This window comes from Macrobrachium rosenbergii, chromosome 7 (genome assembly GCF_040412425.1).
Source record: "Macrobrachium rosenbergii isolate ZJJX-2024 chromosome 7, ASM4041242v1, whole genome shotgun sequence".
NCBI lineage: Eukaryota > Metazoa > Arthropoda > Malacostraca > Decapoda > Palaemonidae > Macrobrachium > Macrobrachium rosenbergii.
Window position 1 is genome coordinate 7,194,991 of NC_089747.1, and position 27,248 is coordinate 7,222,238.

General features: G+C 36.8%; 2 protein-coding genes across 13 annotated transcripts in view; one reads left to right on the forward strand and one right to left on the reverse strand.

The window, feature by feature from the left end:
- The window catches only part of LOC136840062 (rab-like protein 3), a 29,900-nt gene extending 20,345 nt beyond the window's left edge, over positions 1-9,555 (reverse strand). For 2 of the 10 annotated variants that reach the window (XR_010853523.1, XM_067106399.1), the window contains exons 1-3: positions 9,375-9,547; positions 6,029-6,238; positions 2,269-2,441 (exon numbers count right to left, since the gene is read on the reverse strand). Coding sequence is in view for 9 of the 10 variants with exons in the window: in XM_067106399.1 (XP_066962500.1) it covers positions 2,269-2,441; positions 6,029-6,238; positions 9,375-9,432 (441 nt within the window). In the remaining variant the exon portion in view is untranslated. Of the gene's footprint in view, positions 1-2,268; positions 2,442-6,028; positions 6,239-9,374 lie in introns of all 10 variants that reach the window. The other 8 variants (XM_067106401.1, XM_067106400.1, XM_067106404.1 and 5 more) reach the window with 6 other exon arrangements.
- A 1,353-nt stretch (positions 9,556-10,908) lies between these two features.
- On the forward strand, positions 10,909-25,331 carry mus201 (rad2 superfamily protein mus201). 3 transcript variants are annotated; one of them, XR_010853524.1, is made up of 4 exons: positions 10,924-11,044; positions 13,601-13,764; positions 24,654-24,788; positions 25,159-25,331. XR_010853524.1 is itself a non-coding variant. In XM_067106406.1 (2 exons), the coding sequence occupies exon 2, from the start codon at positions 13,919-13,921 to the stop codon at positions 17,987-17,989; it is 4,071 nt and encodes a 1,356-aa protein (XP_066962507.1). In that variant the 5' UTR covers positions 10,909-11,044; positions 13,601-13,918; the 3' UTR covers positions 17,990-21,875. The 3 variants fall into 3 exon arrangements, 1 of the variants encoding a protein (XP_066962507.1); XR_010853525.1 differs by lacking the exon at positions 24,654-24,788 and having other exon boundaries at positions 10,914-11,044; XM_067106406.1 differs by lacking the exons at positions 24,654-24,788; positions 25,159-25,331 and having other exon boundaries at positions 10,909-11,044; positions 13,601-21,875.
- The last annotated feature ends 1,917 nt before the right edge of the window (positions 25,332-27,248 follow it).

A 27,248-nucleotide genomic window follows, 5' to 3' on the forward strand; every position in this document is an offset into this window, starting at 1 on the left:
ATGCTTTTATATGTGTCTTAAAGCTGCAGTTAGTCATGCATTTTGTTGGGAAGAAAGCAGTCCATTAGAGAAGAGATAAATATGAAAATAACAATTGTCAACCAATATGAAAAGACAGAGGAAGGGCTGAAATAAGAAGCTGGACCAGATGGAAATCCATAAGATGCTCCTCAAGATAAGTTGAGAGATCTTATTCAACATCTACACAGAAAAAAACCTGACATAAAAAAGTTAGTGACACCAATTGTAACAACTGCTTATCACTGCTGAGTAGCTTGGAAAAAGATCCATCTCTCTCAAGCAGAAAATTGAGGCTTTCATAAAACAATGGTCTGTTCTTTCAAACAAGTACAAAAGACACACTGATTTTACAAATTACAGACTCAACTTTCCAAAGAATTTTTCAACATGCCCAGATATGATGTTCAGAACATGCATTTCAAGAGAAGCTCCAACATCCAGCCTACGTATAAGAGGCTTCTCCTTACCTAAAATTAATCACCACCTACTAATCAAACACAATTGTTGCATATGCAATGTACTATAATCATACAAACACACTTTGCACACATTAAATGATAAATTATGACTACTCTATAATTGTAAATTAAATTAGTTCAACAAAAACACTGAACCACATTTCTTGCATGAGATAGGAAAATTTGAGAAGGGTAGAAGATGGGTGGGAAGAGACCAAAGGCAAAGCTTTAGTACTATCTACAGTGAGCAACACACAGCACATTAAGTGGTAGAAAACGTGGAGACTTTAGTTAAAGGGTAAGCACATCACTTTTATGACTGTGAAATTTCCCACATGTTACTTAGAAATATATATGAAAACCAGAGTCCTGTGAAAAAAGACATGGTTAGAATAGATCATCTAAGTTTAAAATTTTAACTGACAATGAAATAAATTTGTCTGGGAAGCATCACCACCTGCAAAAATGCATACGTACTAGTATTCCATCAGAACCTTAGAAGTGGTATGTCATATCCTCAGTCTTTTACTTTTTATTTTAGATTACAATATAGCTACTGCCACTGAACACCATGGCCACAAGCATCCCACATAACCAATTTTAAAAATTTACCCATTTAGAACACTGGGTACATTCTGTCTAACAAATACATTTGGTAAGCTGGGTGCACTTTGTTCAATGAGTACGTTTGTTCACTGGGTACATTTTGTCTATTGGGTACATTTTGTTCATTGCATTTCTTATCAGGGGCAATTGCCTAACAATCAAATATTGATGAATGAGACCTTATCATAATATAGTTGTACAGGTTTAGAAATATATATATAAATTATTATGAATAACATACATTCTATGAAGTACACCATATTACTTGCTTTGTTTGTATAGTTACATTCATATTCTGACATAACACTTGCAGATGACGCTAGTATACATTTTCATTTTTAGCAGACAACAGACAATTGCATGCAAAATGCCAAAAGATCAAGACTTACTTAAAGAAATGTTCTGACATTGGATATATGGTATTTCTTAAGGTCTCATAATCCTAAAAAATGTAAAACACCTTAAATATATTGTGCTTATCCTTTAACAAAAGATTACGCTGTGCATCACCAGCAAAAATCATGTCAAACCTCTTCATGCAAAGATATATTTAATTACACATTGAATTATTAAAAAAAACAGTAATCTTACATACATTCTCTTTTACATGCATATTATTCCCACTATAAAGTTATGATAAAATAAGCATTCCCTGTACTATACCCTAGTGACCTAAAACTTTGATCCCATAATAAAAAGCAGGTGCACATTTATTAATCTGCGAAACTTATGCATCATAAATCTGTAAGGTAAGAGAACGCTATTCTAATGTCTGTAGGATCAGTAAACTGGGTTAGATAGCTACAAGCAAATAAACTTGGACTTAAAACTAAACGAACAAAAAGGATTATTTTCATTTCACTTCTTAACAATAATAATTCACTTAATATTCTAAATCAACTGTTAAGTCCACTGGCTTGTTGACTCAAACCAACTAAACATGGTCTAATATACTAATTGAAAAAAAGCAAGCACTGTTCTATAAAAGACTACTTAAGCAAATAATCACAATAAACATTTTAATGCAACTAGCATACCACATAAAAAAAATAGGCTCAGTCACTGTCATTGAGCCTAGGATAAGCCAAAACAAACATCCCTACAATGATAAAGCTTACCCCATATAGACTGTGGCACCCAGATGCTTCTAGATGTTAAACAGAAAAATGCAATTAATAGCTACCTTTTTAATACCATATACCTGTGTAAACCCTCCAAATTGTTCAGCATCAAAACCTTCAACTAACGGCAACCGGGATCTCGAGCCACCACCCTCTCGGATAAGGATTTCTGACAGCCACTGTCTAAGGTTTAGCTGTGACTTCCTATTTGTTAAGTCATGAACCAGTATAATACCTGGAACCAAAAGGACAAATATATATATAAGAAAAGTAACTGGTTAGTTAGGTAAAACACTAAACACAAACAATACATAAACAAAAAATGCCTATAAATATCACAGGAATCATGTACACTAGGTACTCATTGGCTGTATGAAGGGAATGAGTTTCATAATGACCAATCATAAAAAAAACATACAGTGTAGTAAATTTATGGTAATAATGTTCTTTCTACAGAAAAAATGCCTATACACAAACCCATTACAATAATCATAAGTAGCCTTATTTTGTGCACAACATACTGTGGTACAGCAACTCAGAGCGATCTGACAAAAGAAAAAACTCCATTGCAACAGATCCAGCAGACTCCATCATGTTATAAGTAGAAACTAAACATTCTTCTTTGCCACCTTCCATCTGAAGAGAGGGAAAAGGATAGCACTCAAAATTATGACTAATATGTTTGTATAAGAATATGCTTTACAGTAAAAACATTGTTTGTAATGGACAAAACTTCCGATGTAGTGCACTAACCAAGCACAAGAGGACAAGAGGAGTAAAGACTACTATTCTGGGATGATGCAAAATAAAACACCTGGAACCCTCTCAGCCAAATGTACATGGTCTGATGCAACAACAGGTCCGAGCAAATAAACCTCAGGGGACTCTCATGTAAAATTACAGACGAAATTAAGCAAAGGTATTCTGACAGTGCAAAGTGCCTGCTTTAAATACGGCAGCAAGCTCCAAGTTATGAGCCTTGATTCTGAGCATACTAGGCCCATGAAATGACTAGCTACAGCCACTAACAAACAGAATTATTAAAAACAAGAAGATTCTGATGACTTCTCTGCAGGAGAAAGTCAAAAGCACTCTGTTCTTTGGGATACTATAATGTAAGGGCTTTCAAGAGATACAGAAGAAATGTCCTTGGGTGAGAATGAATGTAAAGCAGAGATAAAGGAATTGCTCTAAGACTGAATCTTAGCCAGGAACTCTGGCACACAAATGGCCTACCAAGGACTGGTGACTAGAGTAAGATGCTTAGCCTGAAAGGCATAGAGTTAACATATATGCCTTAGAGGAGGAGGCCAGGGTAGTGAGGAATACCATCATAAAGAGTCAAATCCAAAATGGAAAAATCCAACAGGTTGTCAGGGGGGTCTGGTGAAGTTGCACAGCACTGAAGTCAAATCCAAATTTGGAGGCTAACAGAAGTTCAAGAAATACACCTGTCTGTGACAAGAGAAGACAAATATTCCTACTCTCTTCCATATTTAAGCCCAGCTGGAAAAACACTCAAAGTGGAACATTAACCTCTGATATCAGCGTGAACACTTCTTGACCATCCTCAGGTACACAAAGAAGTCCCTTGAGGGGAAGATAACCCAGTTCATCACACCAAGCTCTGAACCTAGGTCACTTTCCTTGGCAAAGGGCAGTGGTAAGAGGACATACAGGCAGAGACAATAGCTTCTGCAGCAACCTGTGAAAAGCCACTCTCTTTGAGACTGCTTAAAAATTGCCTCAAGTGAAGATGTAGCAACCCTGGGTGATTTTGAAACAGTGGTGATAGGGCTGCTTCAGAAGACACCTCCAAGCAGAAAAAGACCTAGGACACTCAACAACAAGCTCTATGAGATCGAGGAGCCACTTCTGTTGCCGATAAAAGGGAGTAATGAGTGTCAGCCAAGTGTTCACTGTCTCAGCAGCTCAAACAGTGGCAAAACGTAGATGTTCAGTCATCCTAAGGCTAGACCATGGCATCTACTCCCCAAGCTGCTGCATCCTGCTGCAAAGAACAGCAAAATGTTAGTCTGGCATTCAATGATGTTTAGTGAACAGATCCAGCAAGGGAGCCCACATCTACCACAGAGACTCTCAGATATCTGCAAGAAGGGACCACTCTGACAGAAGAATTTGAGGCACAGCAGAGACTGTGCATTTCTGCCAAAGCGATGACCTCTGAGCCAGCAAGCAGAGAAAATCCAACCCTGTCTCACCTTGCTCCTCAGGTACACAATAGCATTAGTGTTGTTGGCCATTACCATAACACATAGACCTGACCATGAAACAGACCCAACAAGACAGTCATAAATGCTTGGGGGCATAAAGACCACCCAAAGCTTGATATTTTTTGTTTCCAACTTTCACATTTCCAACAGGTAAGTGGTGTGGATCAGGCTCACCCCACAGTCAAAGCATTGGAATATATCAGAAACTTGTGGCACCAATGGCAACCTCTACAGCAGATTCTGACGGTCCCACTGCCACAGAAATCACAAAGAACTGACACTATGGTTGGGATCCTGATGGATGGTGATGCATGCTCAACTGCAACAGGCTGCAGGAACCAACTTCTCCAGCCTGAAGGTGACACACACTGTCCTTTGACAGACAAACCAACTTAAGAGACAATGTCCACTTGCATCCCAAAGGAGATTGCCATTGGGGCAGAGGTTTGATTGACTTCTCCAGGTTGACCCACACAAGTGAGCGAATGCTCCTGCCAACCTCAGAAGAAAGGTGTTCACTCGAATTCCAAAAGAACTTCTTGAGAGAGGACTTCCAAGACCTCTTTTTCTTTCCAAACAAGGAAGGAGGGGAAAATGATGACGAGGAAGAGTTAGACGACAAAGTGAGGAAGAAGGCACATTTTTGCATTTCTTCACCTGACTCCTTCCGTGAGTTTTACACCACCACCTAAGACATAAAGCCACTAAAAACCTGTTTACAACCTTCACACCTTTCACAGTTCACTTTTCTTCTTGAAATCATGTTGAACAAAATGCCGTACATAAAAAAAAAGAATTTTCAATCTGACAGTCAATCAGAGCACAGCAATGTCTTAACTCTACCATGACCAAAGAAAAAGTGCTCAATGACAGCAGATGAGTGAGGGTTTCTCTACTCAAACACCTAGCCCTGGTTAACTAACTTGTTACCAAGTTTCAACGACCAACTTGTGCTGAGAAATATCCTACATAAAAGGCAATGATTTGTTTTCCTGTAGGAACAACTCAGTTTTTAATGTTTCCTATATACAAAACTATGCTTACTTCATAGGAAACCAGAAAGTATAAAGGAACCGGTATTTCTTTTTCATACTTGGAAGAAATTTTTTGTAGAGAATTATGCATTCCATGGGTTAATGGACAGACAATGTAGTATAGGAAAATACAATATACTGTATATACAAAACACATTAGCAAAGATGTCTCTTAAGAAAAACAAGGGTGATGGCATTGATAATAATATCAATTCACTCATAGACACCATTTGGCAATAAACAATATATAATAAATATTAAATGGACTGGCTGCAAGAACATGCAAATAAAAGTATTCTAAAGCGTGGTTTGCATTTCATAAGATAACACACGCCACATGATAGTGCTTGAATTTGATTCTGTTTCTTCTTTCAATAACAATTTAAAAGCTAAGATGGATAACAATCCTTTTTAGAGGACCAAAAACTAAGTCTAGCTAACTGAAGCACTAAAAACATTCCATAGGTCTCTATGGGTCCTTTCCCCATCAGAAGTGAAGCAAAAACCCATAGTTCTACACTCACACTTTAAACTCAGTAACTGGTAATACAAACCATGAACAGGGTTGTAGAAGACATGTCGAGCATTTTTGTGAGAATTACTTCCACCAACATCCCATAATTCAATGAAATACTGACGTTGACTTGGTGTCCCTTCCCGGTACTCATGTACTTTTACTTCAACGCTGCAGCCAATTGTCCATGATGAGTTGCCCAGTGCACATCCATGACATATCAGATGAACCAAAGAGGTTTTACCAACACCTGTATCATATATAGGAAATTTATTAGTTCCTTCAAATAGTGTACAATATTCTCTGTAGAAAATATGGTGTTCTACTACAAAACAGTTCCTTTAAATTGAGAGTAATGAAGTCATATATTTTTCTGAGTACAGACCAGTAACTTCAACACAGGTAATTCTTAAGATGGCACTTTTTAAATTGTCTGAAAACCTGAATGTTTGAGAGCACATAAATCATAGCTGATATAGGGATCCTGACACCTAGTTATGCTGTATGCTAACCAAAGTCATGAAGCATATTAAGACGGACGGGACTAAATTTTTTTCTGGTGACAGGGAGAAGCTGGAAGAACAATGAATATGCTAACAGCCACAAAAATAATTATTCGTTCACAGACTACTAACCGTAACTGTAGTCACTGTAAATTATGCATCTTGATATGAGAGAAGCTATAGTACAATAAACTGTAACTTATAAATGAACCACTCCCCTAAATATTAAAAATATATAACTTAGACATAAATTAATGGCCAAAGTATCATGTACAGTACTGTAAATGCATAGCAGTTTACTTTAGATCAAGAGATATCACACAATAAGACAGTCACCCAAAATTTATTTTATAAAGGAACAAACACTTGTATCAAAATAACAAACATATTAATAATGATTCAAATTATGTTCTAAATCCATCATCTGGATTGGCAAAAATATATAAAGATTGTAAGCCAAAACAATCTTTTTAATACTGAACATTTAAAAATCTGCCAAGCATACTTAAGTGAACATAAACCAATAACAACAGATTTAAAAGGACAATTTCAATGATACCTAGCCATTTTTTCATTCAACTGTATCAGACCTACTGTAACTCCCCAGATGGCACCAACTAATTACAATTATTAATCACAACGGCAACAATTCTGAAAAGTAATGAAATGGAAAATAAATTTTTTACTTTTTTAAAGTAATTTGTACTTTTCCTAATTATACAAACCAGAGAATTTTATATACAAGTATCCTCAGCAAGACTTGGAGCAATAATTGAATGTGGCAACAAGGTTGTAAACTAGTGGTTATTTGGGGGTGAGTGGGGGAATACCATACCCCTCACTCTCTTCTGTCACTAGTCACTTATCCTTTGGCTACAGGGACAAAGTGGGATTGTTGAAGGGGGATAAGACTTACTCCCCTACCCAAAACTGTCACACTCCTGGTTGCATACACAAGCAGTGTATGTAATGACTCCTGCAACCTCCTACTCAGTCTGGCATATAGGGCCCTGGGCATGAGTTCGACTCTGATCTAAGGTGAGGACTCATTTAAGTAAGGAAAGATATTCAGAGACTCATGAAATTCCCAATGGGAGGATTCAAGTTGGTAGGCTGCTAATTCTGGCTAATACCAAGTTATGAGTTCAGCATCCTACATAGAAGGAAGACACTTTCTCAAAGTCTGATGGAACTTCTTTAGAGATGGGTTCAGAGACCCTCCTCCTCCTCCTCTTCTACTTTTCACAAGAGGAAGAGCTCCATGAGGGTAATAATGAGGGAAAAGATACATGCTATTGTTCCTGTAACTTACTCCATCCAAGAGCAAGATAATGATACATCAAGTTCCTTAATAAAAACATTAGCAAAAGACAGATAGCTTGGAATACCAAGAGATAAAAATTTCTCTAGCATTACTCAAACAAAGCTGTCAACAAAGCATTAGTATAGAGAGTAGTGAACCACAAATACTTGCCACTGTCTCACCTCAAAAGAGCTAGGCATTACACATGGGATGGCACTGTCAGGCAGTGCCAGCTGGTCATCTAGCCCTCACACTCCTGACCACCTCATGAACCAGAAGGGAATGAGCAGAAAGTAGGGAAAAAGAGAAAGCAGTCCTGTAGGAAGAAGTCAACGTTATCAAAGTGTAGTAATCCCCTTTCAAAAAATCTGACAATCATCTTTTGTTCTTATTCCTCCATCGCTGAGCCTCTACTCTATGGAGGCCAGCCAACTCACTCTACACAGGACCTCCCAATCCAGGACCAAAAATGGTTAAACTAACACCAAGGACATAAAGTGGCCAAACACCTGCTTACATCCTTTCCACCTTTCACTGTTTATATACCTTTCCTGTTCAAGTCCATGCTGAATAAAAAACACAAACACTATTCATACAATAAAAAAAGATGTGCTTTCAACTGGATGGTCAGTCAGAGTGCAAATACAACTCAATTTAACCATGATCTACGAAAAAGTGCTCAATGACAATGGAAGAGTGGGAGGATCCCCTACTCATTCACCTACTACCAGTTAACTACATTGTTACCAAGTTTTAGTAACCAATTCCAGTTTGCATGGATGGCCACTCCTATATAAAAGGCAATGATTTGTACTCACACAGGAATAAATGAGGACCTGCATCAATTTCTAAGTCCTCTGTTATTGTTTGAAGCTGGTTTGTTCCATAAGCTCATGACATTGGACAAATTGGGAGACAATAGGCAATTTTTACATGTGAGCTAATATAGAGCGCTTGTGGGAGCTTTTTTCATTTTTCTAATAAGTAATGATTTACTTGCTGTTTTCTATCAGTTGAAAATTCATGCTAAAGTATCTGTTTTTAAACTTGTCCCAGTTTTCAAGGCCTAGGCTACATGTAGATTGTAGCATGAAGTGAAATGACAGTAAAAAGTGGTTTGTACCAATAATAAAGGTTCGAAATATATAGAACACAAAACCACTCAAAAAATATATTATATGATTAACGTATTCGGCTAGCAATCTAGGCTTCATAGTATTGCCTACAAGTGCTTTTAGGCCTATGCAAAACTGAACTGTGATGTCTACTGTCACAAATTTACAGCATTGGCCACAATAAAAGAACAGATATCTCATCAAACTTTCAACAGGCCTATTTTTCGGGTTCGTAAGTAGGCCTACTCTTGAACTGTCTTTCCAAAAAAAAAAAAAAACATGGAGTGATCCACAACAGCAGCACACGGAGCCATCGTCAAACTTCCACAAGAAAACATGAAAACCAGGCCTACCTAGGCCTACGTCTGAGTTGACAACCTACCGGCAAGCCTATAAAATTTTTCAAAGTTCGTGACTGGGCCTATTTCTAACATCCACCCATCAACCACTGTAAAAACAACATACCCGAGTCACCGACAACCAAAATTTTCACTTTGCTGATCGCATTTGCGTAATTTGCCATTTCCCATTTGTCCTTCTTAATTGTTGTCCTGCAGCTGTTGTCAATGCAGAGGCTCAGTAGACAGGCGAGATGACAGGTCGCGTAACCTCGTTAGTAGTAGTTACGTTTGGAATTGCCTTTTTAACTGCCCATCCCCCTTTAAGAGTCGTTTACATCATCATGGATATCTATGGTTTACACTGTTTGCCGTTGCAAATGCAATGCCTCCATCATGCAATTGAATGTTTTGTTATCATTTATCTATTTCTCTATCTTCCTTTTTGGGTTTACAAATATGCTTATCATCTGGTGTTTTGACTCTGTTTTAGTTAATGAAAGCAAACTGCTTTTAACATAATACATAGACTTTTCGGGATTTTTTTTTGCAGCATACAGTTCTTAAAATTATTATTACAAGTTCATTCCATCTTTTTAATTTGATTTCTAAAGGGAAAGCAAATAGAATCATTAATTTAGCTGATCCATTTTACTATCAGATACTGTGTAGACTAATTTTTACAAAAGGTGGTTTCGCGCTTAATTATGTTGTTTGAAGAGAGAGAGAGAGAGAGAGAGAGAGAGAGAGAGAGAGAGAGAGAGAGAGAGAGAGAGAGAGAGAGAGAGAGAGATGTGACAGACAGACAGACAGAGTGTACCTGCCAGATGTGCCACAGGGATAATAAATCAAATTTGAGATATAATAAATTCTGAAATTTATTTGCTTTAATCGATCTATTTCAAAAGAAATATGTAAAATGTAATCCGTTTAGTCTTAATAGCAAAGGCTTTTCATTAGGTAAAAGGTGAAATGCTAATTGGAATTATGAAATAATATAAGAAACATTCATACGCACACACACACACACACACACACACACACACACACACACACACACACACACACACATATATATATATATATATATATATATATATATATATATATATATATATATATATATATATGTGATATGATATCACATCTGAAGGAGCAGGTTCAGGATAGGATATAGAAATTACTGGTGGTATAAAGTATGGTTATACAAGGAGAAGACTGGTTTTACGGTCAGGTAATAGAAACAACCAAATGCACAGCAAATGTAAAAATAAAGTGAGAGATGGGATGAATCCTCACTTACGAGAAGGGCGGCATCCTCAGTATAGTTAAGTCGCAATTGAAACAATTGAAATTCTACAGAAAATAATAGTTGATTACTGCTACATTGATATGCAAGAAGAAATAGTAAAAAGCATGCAGTTTTCCTTAGAACCGAAACCAACACATTGCCATTAAGCATTAAGACAGGGATGGAAATTGTGATATAAGGTTTTGTTTTATGTGATAATAAGGAAAAATGTCTGTTTTAATTTAGATTTTATGTCCAGAATACAGCGAAGAAAGGCGTAGAATAGTATAAACTCAAAATAATTAGAGAGTTGAGCCGATGTGAAGAAGACTTAAGAGGTGCCGTTACAAAGGACAGGCTTCACCTTACTATTCTGTCAACGTTACCTAACCTGTGTTGAGTAGCGTTGGATAACACAGCGTTTGACAACCTCTTTGTGGACTGAGAGCTATTTTACTCCCGTTTTGACAGAAAACCTCATCAACGGAATATTGTCTGGCCTGTTGGTGAGTAATTTTCGCATCTTTTATAATGAGCTTTGTGTATGTACTCCACAATTGTCTCAAATAATCACCTATCGGCCTAATTTCGTCCCCCCGGTTTTGGCATATAGGCCTAATGGTGTTTGCGTTTGTATGGAAATTGACTTGCTAGGCCCATTTGTATTTATATTAAAAAGAATTGTCCATTTAAAATGTCGTATTTTTGTGTGCAATTATATATAGGTATCCTATGTAGGTTATTTGTTATTTATTTTAGAGACTTGGGCTAAAATTGTTGATGTCAGGTAGGCCCTAGTCTAGGCCTACTACATACAGTCGTGTCGTAACTTAGGCCTACGCAACTAGTGTTTAGTCAGACTCATTTTCATCTTTTGTATTGACTCTGCTGGGCAATATTTGTTTCATGTAGATATTTTGCAATAATTTTATGTACTCTTTTCACGATGTGACCTAGGCTAGGCTAATTTGGTTGTGTTTAGCTTAGCATAGGCCTATTCCAGTTTTTCAAAGTAACAAAGTAGGTAATTCACGTCTAAACCTCCATGACAGGTCCACATGAAATTCTGTAATTTTGTTTTATAAAAGAAAATAAACAGGGAAATTGGTAGATCTAAGTAGTAGCTCCACGGCGGCAATTTCCTTCTAACTTGACTCTTTCTACAGTTTTTTGGTTGCTAATTATGGATTTATCTTCAATTTTTGTCGCACGAATGTAATTAACCCCTGAAGTCCATCCAGCAAGGGTTTCCATACGCAATCTTCACAAGATGGAGCACGGGTACGTCTGTTTGGAACGGTTCATATCCCGTCTGGCAAGTGCAATAACTTGTTAACGTATGGGTAACCCCCCCCGGGCCAGTACTAAACACGGCAAAGGGATATTCCATCTCCCCGATGCCAGTACTAAACACGGCGAAATACATTTAATTCCCTACTCTTGGCAAATAGCTCTCTCTCGTTTTTGCCCTCCAGAGACCGCCTCCCCAACGTAAACATGTGTTCTCCCCCACCCAAAACCCCGAATTCCCACAGTCCCCCTGTACTGTTGAGCAGAGATGGCCGACAACAAACAAACTCACCACCAGTATCAGAAGCCCTAAAAGTGTAGAAAAAACCAGTTTCCAAGATAAAAACAGGCGCGGAGCTAGTACTTAGAATTACTGGGACATTTTACTAGGCCAGTCGTCCATTATTGAATTCAAGATGGAAATTCAGCACCAGTCCTTTGGGGATGAACATAAAAGCATCAACAAAAGATGGTAAATATAAATGCAAACAGAAACAAAAGACACAAACATAGGCCTAATAAAAACATAAACAAAAGGCTGTACATTTTTTGGCCGGCAACTGGCAGGAACCAGGCTGTGGTAATAATATTCAGTTTCTCCCTTCATTATTGTGGAAAACACTGAGTTAATCCATAACACACCTCCCTCAGCGTTTAAGAATAATAATGGGGTTTCCCAGTGGAGTTTGGTAAAATATGGGGATTTGGCCTGACCTGGCCTAACCTAACCATGGGTAGGCCCTTATCTGCCCTCCTCTTAATCCAACAAAGTGATCTATAAGTCACTGAGTAAAACTGAAGACTATATCACAGCTTGTTTCCCACCAGTCACGAGCTGGGATATTTGCTGCCTTTAGTTCTATGATTTTGTGTATGTTTATGATATTTACTGTCGTTTGTTTATATTTTTACAATCATCCTCAAGGAGATGGTGCAAAACATGGCACCCATTATGCACATAAACTGTTATTTATCAAACCAGAGGGGCATGGTAGTAGTCTTCAGTTTTATACCAAGTCCTTAATTGGACCTGGGGTGAGAACAACACTCAGAACTGCACTCTTCTCATGCCATTTTGATAGTATAAGGAGCAAGGGTGGATGAAGGAAACAAAAAGAAAAGCAACAAAATAAATTCATGAAAAAGAGCTGCCATACTTCAATAAAAAGGAGAATTTCAGGCACAATTGCAAGAGCTTTTAGGTAGTGCATGAGTTTTGTTCAAACTTTTGTTCAAGTTCCTGTGCTAAAGAAGATGGTAACTCTTGAGGCTTCCCAATTCCAGAAAAATTATTGTAATTCACAATTTTTTCACTTCCACTGTGGTACGTTATTTATTGTTACCTTTGTATGTATTGTATGAAAGTACTAATGCTCAACAGTGGAAGCCTTTTATAAAATAGTGGTTTGCATGTTAGGATTCATATTAATTAGCAGAAAGGTTTAGATATTCATAATGCCTTTGCTCATGTGATTTAGGTAAACTGTAATAAATAATTAGTTATTTTTCTAGATACAGTCATTATACAAGGTGATTTGCTTCTGGGTGAGAGTATTTCTTTGGTTTTTTATTTTTTGTCAGGTCTGTGCATTACTGTATTGCCCAGACTAGTAAATTCTTTATTTGCATATTACCTTAACTGACAGAATATTCCTGTTCTGTCTTTACAAGTCATATTGGCAGACATTAGCAATGAAACAATAATACTCATGTACTCAGTTATTAATATTTCAATGTCCCTTTTCAATGATCAAACTTTTCCTTGCTTCTAGGTGTGGATAAATGGGAATGGTGCTCCAGCAGTTTAAGCTTTGTTGCCGCTAATGTTTGAAGAATGTTCAGCGTAACAGGTGCAGATGAGAGAAGCAAGGTGCATTTTGATATGGGCAGAGTGAAATACTTTACCACTGTGATGTTCCTAGCATAGTAAACTAAGGTTTGTGTTGGGTACCCCAGTATAACTTCTGTAGATAAATTATTCCCCTTACTCTTGTAGTGATATTGTTGTTTAAAGTTCACATTTCTTTTTATGTGATTACAGTACTGTATAGTTCACTAATAATTGATATCTGTGACACTACAAATAAATCATGGGAGTTAAAGGGCTGTGGAAGCTCGTTGAGTGTTCTGGGGTACCAGTACCTCTGGAAACATTGGAACAGAGGATATTAGGAGTCGATGTGTCCATTTGGCTCCACCAGGCAGTGCGAGGATTCAGGGGACCAGGTGGTTCTGCTGTGGCAAATGCCCATTTGTTGACTCTGTTTCATCGCATATGTAAACTTCTTTTCTACCGCATTAGGCCTGTGTTTATATTTGATGGTGGAGTCCCACACCTGAAAAAACAGACTCTCGCTTCCAGGAGGCTTAGACGGGAAGTAGCAGCCAGCAAGGCAAAACAAGTGAGAGAAAGACTCCTTTCAAATCTCTTGAAAAGTCAGGCTGTTAGAAAAGCTCTTGGTAAGAGTGGACCTGGACCCAGTGCAGCGCATGTTGTTCGTCCCAAAAAGATCGAAAAGGATATTTTTGAATTACCTCCACTCCCTGAAGAAGAAAAAGACCTCATTAAATCTGAACCAGCAGAAGAGAATAAATCAGTTATGAAGAGTTACAGGCTCCCAAATCTTCACCAGTTTGAGTTTGAAAGCGAGGAGTTCAAAGCCCTTCCCCTTGAAACTCAACATGAAATTTTGAGTGAGCTCCAGGACACTCGTAAAGAAAATTCATGGAGCACTCTGAATAAAATGCCTCAGGAATCTAAAAATTTTGCTCAGTTTCAAATGGAAAGGTTAATGAAAAGATACAAATTTCAGTCAACCCTTGACAATATTCGGTCTGAAATGCAGAAAAAGAAGTCGGCAGAAATGGAAGCTGAAATGTTTGGTGAGCTTGAGAAGCATGTTAGTCTTACACAACGCATTGCCTCAGAAGATTCTGCCCACTCCATTTTTATCAAGAAAATAAACGAAACCCAAAATGAACCTGGTATCCAAGAAAGCATTTTGAAGCAAGATTCTAAAGGGAAAACTCCACTGAAAAGGAGCAGAGAAGAGTTTGAGAGGGATTTTTTGACTGAGTTAGAAAAACAAGGCATTGTAAAATCAAGGCGTTTTTCAGATTCTGAATCAGACTCTGATTACGATGATGATTACTTCAGTTTTCCTGATTCAAAGAATAAAGATGAAAAGAACCAGAGTGAAGATAAACTTGACTTTGATGGAAAAGCCCTTTTGAAAGTTGTAAGCTCATTGTTAGACAATGATGGTCTCTCGCAGGAAGAGATCCTCACCCTTATTAAACAGGGGAATCCCAGTGAACACACTAATGAAATGCCTGCCAGTTCAGATGGACCGTCAACATCAGGAAAGGCACCAGGTTTTGTGTTTAATCCAGATGCAGATTCATCTGATGATGACAGTGATTTTATAGAAGTCTCTGAACCCAACAGTCCAGGTACTTTAGCAACTGAAAACATTGAGGAAACAAAGACTGAAGATAATGTAAAGAAAGTCTTAGAGACCAAAAACAACAGCTTATGGATCAAGATCATGCAGCAGAAATTAGATGATATTGTCCACACAAGTAACAGTAAGACTTCCCCTAAGAAAGCCTTGGTAGATAGTCGAAATATGGGTGCAGCAAATCAGGAAAGTAGCAGGAAGATTGTGAGTGATAAGTCTAAGGGTATTTCTATATCATTAGATTTTGATATTGCTCCTTTGAAGATGGAAGATGATATATTTGCAGATGTTTTTTCAAACAAGCCTGAGAAAGTTACAAGTTTACAAACCAAGCTCCCTCCGGAAAAGAAGAGGCATTCAAATCTTGAAGCTATAACAAGAAAATTGTCAAGGTACAGTGATGTTCAAAGTAAGCAGGCAGCTGCTGCCACAGCTTCTAAAGCATCTGGTTTAAAAATAAATGTGCAACCTGGGAATGACAGCGGCTCTCACATTTTAAATAAGACCCATGTTCTAGGAGCAACTCAGAATCCAGGAAGTGTCAAGAAAATTGAAGACTTGCCAGTGGCAAATAAAGAATTGGGGAAAGAAAGAAATTCTGATGTGGAACTCATGAGTTCTAGTGATGATAGTGACTCAGAAATGTTTAAAAGAAAAGAAACTTCAAAAATGCCCGAAAGAAGGACTCGTAGCCCTGATATCATTCCATCTAGTTATGATGATGAAGCTGAAGTAGAGGATGTGGAGATGATGAGTTCCAGTGGAGATAGTGACTCTGAAACAGAAAATATTGATAACAGTAGAACACCCAAGGAAAATAATGCCTTGAAGAAAAGTGAGACTGTCAGCACTGAAAATATTCCTGGCCAAAGCAAACCATCAAATAAGACAGCTGATCACATGAAAGAGATCACTGTTAGAACTGATGCTCAAGAACCAAACATTAGCTCATTGCAGAGTGGGATTGGGAGTGTTGAAGAAAACAAATTTTTGAAAAGTACGGAGGTCATTGAAAACTCTGACTTACCTGTCAAAAAACCTAATGTACCATCCAGTACTGTAGAAATGAATGTTTCACCAGAAAACCATGATTCTGTGGAGCAGAATGGAAGCAGTAGTGATGGGGAGAGTGAATCACAAGTGAATGGAATAGTTTTGGAGAATGATGATACAAAGAGTGAGGAAGATAATCAGGAAGTTGAGTCTCAAGCAATTACGGAGAAGGAAAATGTTTCAGAAAATGGGATTTCTCAATCGGCTCCAAATAATTTGCAAGAAAAAGCCGCAGATGTAAGTGAAACAAATGATGAGGATTTTGTTGAACCTGAGAAGCCTCTTGAATATTCGGAAGATGAGCTCAAACGTTTGGAAGGGGAATTGGCTGAAGAACAAAGAGCTTTAGTCGCCCAGGCTCAAAAAGTAGAAAGAATTTCATCTAATTTGAATGACCAGATGTACGGTGAATCCCAGCACTTATTACAGCTTTTTGGCATTCCCTATCTTGTTGCTCCAATGGAAGCAGAAGCTCAGTGTGCTTTTCTAGATGCTGTCAATTTAACGTCAGGAACCATAACGGATGACTCTGATATATTTCTTTTTGGAGGCAAAAAAGTTTATAAGAATTTCTTCAATCAGACGAAGCATGTCGAGTTTTTTAAAATAGATAATATTGAAGCAAATCTGGGTTTGAATAGAGAAAAAATGATAACTCTTGCTCTTCTTACTGGCAGTGATTATACTGAGGGCATCGAGTCGGTTGGAGCAGTATCAGCAATGGAATTGTTAACAGAATTCCCAGGAGAAGGTATAGATTGCCTTCGAGCCTTCAAAAAGTGGTGGAATGTTGCTCATAAGAATGTGTCTGCAATCTATTTATCTAAAGTAAAGCAGAAAATGGCTCAAGTACATCTGCCAGAGTCATTTCCTTCAGATCAGATATTCAAAGCTTATTTAGAACCTGAAGTCGATGATTCCAAGGAGAAATTCTCATGGGCAGTACCTAATGTAGATGCACTTCGCCTCTTTACTATGGAGAAGTTTGGGTGGAATCGAGCCAAAGCTGATGAAATTCTACTCCCAGTTATGAAGAAGCTTGGAGTAAAAACTACCCAAATGAGAATTGACTCATTCTTCACCAATATCAAGCTAGTGAAAGATGATAGAGTTCACAGTAAACGGATGCAAGATGCCATAGCAAAAGCAAAAGGATTGGAACCACCAAGTGTCAAGGAAGGTGCATCATTAAAGAGATCTGGAAATGTGGTAAGAAAGAAACCCCCAGCAAAGAGGCGCAAAGTACAAGAGTCAGAAGAATCTTTGGATGAAAATGTAGAAGAGGAGGAGGACGTTGATAAAAATGTTCCTGATAAAAAACCCTCACGGACATTGTTAATAGATCCTTCTGAGGGCAGTAGTGGTCCTGAAGTTCATGTTGATAGACCGAGAGCCAAAGGAAGAGGTCGTAAGAAGAAGGAAGATAGTCAGGAGAAAAAATCCAGCGGTCCTGGTCGTTCTGTACGTGAAGCTGAAGACGATTATGTTCCTCCAAGAAAATTGACAAAGGAAATCATGTATGAAGCACTTTTGAAAAAACAAACAATTAGTCAGAGAGAAACTGATAAACAGAAAATGGAAGATAAAAAGAAAATAGCAGCAGAACTTCTGAAAAAGAATTCATCAAAAGCAAAAGAAAAAAGTTGAAAATATGTTATGTCAGGGGTACAATTCTGAAATTAACTCTTTCAGATGATGGTAACATAAATTTGCATTCATCCAACTCTAGCAGTGAAATTCCAATGATGTATGTTTGGGGAATGCCTGACAAAAATGAATGTTATGTTATAGAAAAACTTTGTATAACTTGCTCAAAGTGAACTATTGCTAGATGTAAGATGCATATGGCACAGACAGTATTGATGGGTTGTCAGAACCAAAAATATAGTTATCTTGTTTCAGATGATGAGCTTACAAGGAGAAGGGATGTAAGAAAGCATCTTCTTGTTAATTAATGCCCCTTATAATTTGAGAAAATTGAAACTAATTGATATTTAAATCTCTCGAATTTAAATTAATTTTTTCACAGAAGCATGTTGCATAACAAATTTGTTTTGTTGCAGACTAAGTCTGTTGTCTCTCCGCATTGCTAATGCATAGAAAACTGTTGTTCCTCATATCGAATGGGAATAATATTCCTGAAGTGATTATTGTTCATGAATTTGTGGCTTATGAAATGAACTGAGAAGTATTGGATGAAAAGCTTATTCTGTATGTGTATGAAAATGCCTAGTTTAAGAAATACTGTTAGATTTAAGGATATTTAATGTGGCATTTTCCATTCTAAATATGCATGTCAGGTTTTTCTGTGTTAACATTTATGTAATGTAGTGGACGAGGACATCCCAAAAAAAGGTAGTTTATAAGTAAATCACATGAGATTTGCATTTGTGGCAAGGCCCACTGATGCTAATTGAAAAGCTGAAACATTGACTATAGAATTCTGACATGTAGTGTAATGATGAGCTTTTTGATCGTTTGTCTTGGTATGAGTAAACTTATAAACCGTTCAGAATATCAGAATCACGAATACATAAATCAAGAGGATATTAGATGCCTTAACCACTCATGATTAAGGATGGAAACAAACAGCTAAGTTGAAAAAATTCATGTTTGGGGTTGATTCTGCAAATACAGACTACGCAGCGTTTCTGGAACCTATCAGTTCATTATATTTACAATAACAGTTATTAATGCAATTTTCTTTATTTGTCAGTTATAACCTGGTGACAATTATTGAACGTCCCACACTCATCAGCCATTTTTCTCTTATTCAGTGTGTGTTATGTGTGTTTGTGTACACATTCTCATGGAAAAAAATTTGTAGGGCCATTCATTTGGTGGGTGAGTTTCCACAAAAAGTATGCCCATTCTTGGAAAAAAATCCAAGAAATTATAAAAGCCTAATTAAATAAAAGGACAGCTAATGAATAAAATGGTAAATGCTTACAGTAAATGAAGTTGTGGTAAAACCTAAATGTGTGTTTAATAAGTGAAGGTGCAAGGGCACGGCAGCTTTCTTCTGGAAGTATATTCTATCCAAACTTCAGTGTGGTACTCCTTTGAATCAGGGTGCTGATGTACTACTGAGTGAGCTGCATACTTATCCACTGCAGACATTGTGGACGATAATGAAAGGTTCTTGTTAGATTGAAACTTGCAGATGGTGACTAGACGACTATACAGTATTCATCTTGAAGCGAGGATGTAGGTGTGTTGGTCAATGTGAAAGCAAGTGTAGCAGGGTAGCTTCTGTCACAGACAGAGACAAATAAGTTTTTATGTTGAGCTGTGCAGTCCTGCATTTTAGTTCTGGCTAATCTCTAGACCCACTGCAGAACTTGTAAAGAACTTCAGTTGGTGATTCTGATTGCCTAAAGTTTAGCTGCATTGTCCCTGCATTTTACAACCAAGTAGGAAAACCTCATATAGCATTTTCATGCGTTTGTCTCGTCTTTCGATATACTGTAAAAGGAAATGAGAATAAAGTGAGCTGATGATGTATGCTGTAATCGTTACTTGCATAGGTCTTTGTTGATGCACATGCACAGTGACATGCAGCCTCTTGATTCTTGTTGGCTTGATACAGTGGAGTACTGTTATCCTGCTGTGATGCAATCTTTGATGTGCCATTTAAGTTGAGTGGCGACACTGATGTGTCCTGGCACTTCAAGTGATGTATGGGTCTTTGCATATGATTGAGGAAGGAAAAATTTAATGAAGTTTTATAATGCAGGGCTTGTTAAGATTACATAATGTGGAACAAAAGTTTCTGACCATCATCATTGTTAACCTTTTATCATCAAGATGTCACACTGCATAGGAGTTAGCATCCAATGAGATCTATTCACTACTCTGTACTGTTCAACATACTTGAATTTCCATCCGGCCCAGGTCCTTATGTATGCTTTCTCTCCATGATTTTAAGGGACTCTCCCACTAGTTTGCTTTCTGCCATTTTTCTAACTGATTGCCTCTCTCCCTCTCTTAATCTTGAGCTCTTAATGTGTTATCCAAGTCATGAATCTCAGTATTTTTAGTTTCCTGTGTTCAGATATCCCATACTTTCTTTGTAAATTCCTATGGTTTTTCTGCTCACAGAAGAACAGATGTTTCATTATATGCCATGAATGTTTCCCATCTATAGTAAAGGGATACTGTTTTTACCACTAATCCATCAGTCTCTTTCGAATTCATCCAGATAGTTGCAACTCTGTACTTCACTCTCAAGTCCTGTTTCAAACTATTGTAGATCACCAAGGTATCAGAAATCCTACCATGCTTATGATTGTGATTTGATGCCAAAGTGCCAAGTCATTTTGTCTTAATTTTTGTGACAATTGGTATTCAGTTTATTCAAACATATGATTATTTGCCTATTCATTATTTCACTTTATTTTCATATTTTCATTTGTAGTTGTACTAGTCTTAGCCTTTCTTGGTTCTGTTTGTTTATTTCACAATGACCGTTCTCTTTTGTGGCTGTTTGCCGAGAGTCAAGACTCATTTTGTCTTGTTCCTTATAAATTTGCATCCTGATTGTATTACTAATTAAACTGTTGGATTCCTCATTCTCATTTGACTTTGCAAATGCCCTACATATTGTCTGCAGCTGCTAGTGTAAACTGACATAACTGAAGAACTTAACATTGGTGTCTTATTACAGTTTCCAATGATCTTTATAGTAGCTGTGGATTAAGAATGAGCTGGAGATATATGGGGGATGAAAAAGTGTCAGATAATTGCAAATAACCATTTCCAAGATGGAAAGGGTTAACGAAAAAATGCATTCAATTCATTCTGACAGTTAATGAATTTGTTTGATTGGTAGCATTAGTAGATGAGAGTGAATTTATAGTGGCTCATCTGTTTCCTCTAGGAGTTGCCAAAAGATTACTCTGAGAAATGAAACCAAGGAATTTTTCTTAATGAAAAGTAGTGCAACTATTGATTCTTAATGAAAAATGGTGCCACTATTGACTCGTTATGAGAAAACTGAAGAAAGACAGCGATGTTACAGGGGCAGTAGTTTGTTCTCACCCTCCTGTGTGTTTTGTATAAAATGAATGTGTTCAGTCCAAGTTCTGGCTTTTCCATGTGATGATTTCTGTAAATATGTGGCTTAATTGTCATTGTGTTGGAAACAAAGAAAAATTTTATAAAATGGTTTTGTTTATAGGTATGTTCATTTGCGTTTTTTTAAGATGATATCTGTCTTTCACTTCACATTCTTTCCCCTTTACCTTTTTAGTAAATTTCTGTCTAGCTGTCCAGTTTCCTCAGCCAGACCTTGCTTTAACTGAAACTTCATTTTTAGAGTAAACACTTCATTTGAATCATATGAGAGTCTAGAACAGTATGTAAGCTCTTCATCACAGGAAGTAGATATATAATGTCTGCAGTATAAGTTCATCAGCCAGTGCACCAAAGTATGACTTTGTCGGGTAAAACCTGTTTCGTCTATAGTTTTTATAAGACTATTTTTCGAAAGTACAAATCCATTTTTACTGTAAATAAAGTATTTTTTCAAAAAGATATTGTATTTATATCCTATGAAAATGTTCAAACATTTTAGGAGAATGCTTCAAGTGTAATTTTTGTCCTAAGCATAGAAAAGAGATGAAGATTTTGTGGTTTGTATAGAAAGTGCTGTGAAAAGTTCATTGTTTCAGAAGATCTTGTAACAGCCTTCCAAGTCATTTTATGGCATTTGGTCATCTTTTTCTTCAGCTTGAAAGGGTCTGGGGTATCATTTTTAATGTGACAGTAAGTTGCAGTCTCTCAGGAGCCTCAAGGGTCCTTGAGACAGATACCGTGATGTGCAGATAGACTCCTCACTTGGGAGCCTGCTCTTGGGCTACAGAACTTTTCCAGGGAACCATATAAAACCTTATGGGTAGCTTCTCCAAAGGATTTCTCATTGATGATAATCTTCCTGATGACAATTTCATCTTCCATGAGTGGGAATTAATCAGGTAAGCTATCGACTGGCGTAACCAGCACAACCAGATTTTTGTCTCTGCACCAACTGAGACCCATTTAGAGTAGAGAGCATTTTAGATAGCACCTTTGCTAGTTCCTGCTTTTTGTGGGTATGGGTAAGAGCAAGATGCTTCAGGGTGTTCATCTTCATTACAATCCGCATAATAAGATCACCCAGAAGGCCATCTTCTTCTGGAATAGGTTATGCTCATGTGAAAGTCAGTTTTGTTTTTGGGAGATTGTGAATACTGTACATTGATCATCCAGTGCATTATTTTGTAAAGGAGTCTGATGATTACAAGAATGATTTCACTGTTAAAAAAGAATGGTTGTCTTGTCAACACAAAAGAAAAATTTCAAGGTAAATCTCTTAACTGTTTTATCCTGAACTTGCTTTAGTGGCTGTGATTCTCCTACCATTATGTGCAAGATGAAAAGCAGAACAGTCAAGAGGGTGACAAGATGAAATTTATTGTTACAAAGACACATCCTTCTTGTTTAGCATAAAAAGTCAAATACTGTATTAGAATGTCAGGTGTTCTATGAAGAACTAATTAAGTTATTCGTAATTCAGAATTTTCTGAGTATGGTTTGGAGGTGAATGTTTCAACACCATTTCTACCGATATTGATACTTTTGGGGGGTCACATGTGCTAGATCATTTGTATATTTGCACTTAATACGTCTCCCTAGAAATTTTCACATCCCTTGCATGCCTGTTGCAACCAGAACAGAAAAGTTAACAATTCAGACAGTTGCTGACTAGTGTTTTTTTTTGTACTGAGGTTTATTGCAAGGTGCTGGGAAGTGTTCCTCTTCCAAATTTCATGGATGATTATAAACCTGCATAAAAGCATGCAGAGCCCTAGACTCATCACAGTTGGTTATGGCATGGCTATCAGGTATCAGAATCTGTTGCACTCGAGTCCCTGTAATAATATAGCACAATATCTTTCTTGGGATCTGTTTCTTCATAGTACTGGGAAACATTTTCTAGATATCCTTTCCTCATCCTGTCATGACAGAGGCTGAACTATTGAAAAGAACCAAACCCTCTGGATTGCAGGCACCCAAAACATCAGCATGGATATCACAGAAAGATAAAGAAATTTTAAGTCCAAAAGTTTGTGCCTGTATACTAAAATTACCCATTACACATACCTGCATATCCACTGTAAAGTTTTAAATTTCATGCTTTCCATATCCAGGTTTTACCTTGTCATCTTTAAAATAGCTGTGGATGATGAAAACTCCACATTCTTCCCTCAAAATGTGTACCTACTTTCTGTATTTTAAAGATTGTTATTTAATTTATCTCATGTCTCATTTGGTTTGGTTATTCTGAATTTCATATTTTGCTTTTTGTGGATTACTCTAATTCTGTACCTGTCACTTTCCATGATGCTCATTCCTCGTCAGTTACCTTTTGGAATAAATTATTCATGTTATTCTTGTCCTTTTAATAGTATAAACTAACTTGTAAAAGTTACACAATGTGAGACTTTTCCATTTGATACTTTCTTTTGTTACTTTGGTTGTTTGGCAGATTCAGGCTTTCCTCATAGATTTACAGAATCTCAGTAAGACTCTCGTCTCCCTCTTGTATTGCAAGTTGATGCATATTGTTTCATCCCATCCCTTTGAATTACTTTACTAATATCTTACTATTCATCGTTAGATTGTATAAATTGTCATTAAAACATTTCATTGGTAAAAGAATCATTGTCTGCACCAATATTGGAAAATTTTGTTAGTGAATTTCATAACTGTGGGATAAATAGCCAAATTATCTTTAGTAATCAATATATTCTCTTGAGCTCCAAACTTGCTGGACTAGACTGAATTTATGGGGTAGCAGTTTATATACAGTATCTGGACATATACTATTCATGCTGCTGTTCAAATTTTTCAACCGTCCACAGAAGGCAGCATTAATATCTTTTGGTGTCTAATGGTTTTACCCATTTTTTTTATTTCCTCACTTAGATTTATACTGTTCTTGTAATAAACTTTTTTATCATTGAAATGCTAAAATTTTAGTCTGCTTTTTTATGTACAGCACTCTATTTTTTCAAGTGCTGAGGCCAGTGGTGAGGGAAGTCAATTCCCCTTTCCACCCTGGCCTTAAAGAAAACAATAATAATGGAAAAGAAAATAAAAGGGTGGGTCTTGACCGTCCAGGAAGTGTTAGATCTGCCTCTTAAAGGAAGGAGTTATAAAAGTTGTTGATAATTGAGGCAGGCTTATAAAAGTTGTTGATAATTGAGGCAGGCTTTGTAGCACAGTAGATGGAAAGAATGTCGCTGAACTGTCCAAGTTTTCATTTCAGATTTCCTTTGAGCTGTTTTTGACATAGATTAGCCAAGTCTGATGCTGTGTGGGAGTCTTTATTTGCCCAATGATGGTATCAACATCCACATTTGGTATGATGATATACTTTGTACTGCAGAAAGAAATGGCAATGGTGAGTTTAGTCCAGCAGAAAAGATTCATTAATATTCAGCCCCTTTAAGCTGGTAAGTGTTTATCGTGAAGAAAACCGGTGGAAGTTGACATTTTTTTTTCAGGTCAAAATTAATAGGAGCGAAATTCCTATACGTTCTTATTACATCAGTTTTTCGACCTAACAAAAAGTTGGCCCTGTACATGGGCTTTTATTTGTACACTGTTGCATGTTATTACTATCTCTATTGTTTAAAAAATCAGAGGTGAGTTTTTAGTGAGGTGTAGGAAAGTTAGCAAGACATACTTTTGTTTTGCATATTATATTTTTTGGTTCAAGCAGAGATTATTGCATTCATTAGCTTTTGTAGCTATATGTTTTGCTATTTCAGAAGTTCATGAATGTGGTCAGTTTTGCATGAAAAGCAGTAAACTGGTTGATTTGCTCAAGTTGTACCATTTGAGGATCTTTGCAGGAGTTATAAATTGACTGCAGATAATAGAATCGAAAGGTTTTTCTTGAAAATTATCCAACAGCCTGAAGGATATACAGACCTCTATCAAGGTATGAAACTTTTGGTAATTCATAATCTTACTCAAATTGTTTTAACATTGCCCACCTGTTCCTTTTCTTAGCTTATCAATATCAAGAAGGTATGTTATGGATGCGTGTAGTTTTAATGTTATTTTTTGAAATATTCTTCAAGTATTTTCTTTATGAATTTAATAATGACAGCAATTTTTATTTTGAAAAGAATAGCATCAGTAAGGAATCACGTTTTTTTGTCCACATGCTCCTCCTGTAGAGGATACAGCCTACAGTATGCCTTGTGCAGCAGATTGTAGGTAGTACTGAAGGTTCATTGCAGAGTCCCTTCAACCCCAGCGGCATTGCTTACTGTCTTCCACTTATTCATGTTCTTTGTTCTCCTCTCACATAGCTCCCAAAATTCAACTTTACTTGCTCCAGTGTTCATGTGTTATTAAAATAGGGTCCTTCATGTCAAGCCTATAAGAGTTCAGAAATTTGACTCATTGAACAAGTTAAAAATAATTTTAATAATAATTTGAACCTGTTTCGTTTAAGCAAATTTTCATAGTCAGATTGCCAGTCAGGCAAGTGTTTTATGACACGCCCTTTGTGATTTCCCAAACTTGCTGCTAAGACTAGTGTTGCAGACTTGGGTTTCAGTTCATTCCATGATGGCAAAATACATAAATTGAAAATTGTGCTGTTTGATCATTTGGAGAGACTTTGTTATTAAGTTTTTTTAGAACTATTCAGTTTATCTCATAATTTTTATGATGAAAGCAAGTGCCTTTCAGGACTTGTAATTTAGGTAAAGTCAGTTATATTAATAATAATAATTTACATAAAGTAGTCTAATTAGACCACCGAATTACATTTATAGACTCATAGGTGTCACCCAAATTATGTGTTTTAAATAAATGTAAGAGATGAAAATTAAAGTAAGTTAAAAAAAGTTGGACAGCTAAGTTGGAGGAGACCAGTGGGAATGGATAGTAAGTGTAAGAAAATATGCAACGTAACTGAAGACTGCTGAGTTGCTGTGAAGAATCTCAAGTACCACATTCATTGCACACTGTAGGGAGGACCCACCCAGCAGGGTGTATTCATTATAGTTCGTACCCAGGATAATTTCAGAAATTTTCTTTTTCATGAATAGCACCCTTAAGAATTATTAAGTAGGTGTGTTTGTATGTTGAGGATAGGTTATTTTCCCTTTACAGTTGATACCTATAAATAATTTTTAATTTTCATCTAATGGATATTGCAAATTTTCGTGTCTGTTGTGGGCTTTGTTATTTCTATGAATTATACTTAATATCTATAAAATAAGAAAAAAATGAAAAATTTTAAACAATTCTGTTGTAGTAAGAGAACGAAAAGAAAGACTGGGAGTGTATCATATCAAATAACTCTACATAGAATAATAGCCATGGTTTTAATATATATTAGAGCTATTTATGCCCGACCTAGAGTTCAGGGAACCCTTGCTAAAAGCTACTAGAGGTTTGTGTTTATGAATAATTGTGAAGCATATTTCTTGATAATTTTTCATACGATTCATGCTTAAACAGTCAGTCTTAGACATATAAGGGTAATGGAAAAGAACAGGGCCGTTACTGTGTTGCAGAAGACAGACAAAGAAGATAGGTAGGCATAAAAGGGTAAGATGAAGGCCAAGAGGCAGGCAGCAAAAGGCAAAGAGGAAAATTAAATGGAAATAAAATTGGAATTTCATCCAAGCATAGGAAAGAAGAGCATGTTTGCAGTAGCAGAGTGACCGAGTAAAAAGAAAACAGGATGAAAAGGGGCAAAAATATGTAAAAGGTCAGAAGAGAGAAATGATGGTTGCTGTAATATGGAGAATGTATCATCTGAATAGATTACAAGATCCCATGAAAGATGGACAGTTACCAGGACCATCAAGAATAACGGGTGATTTTGCGACAATCG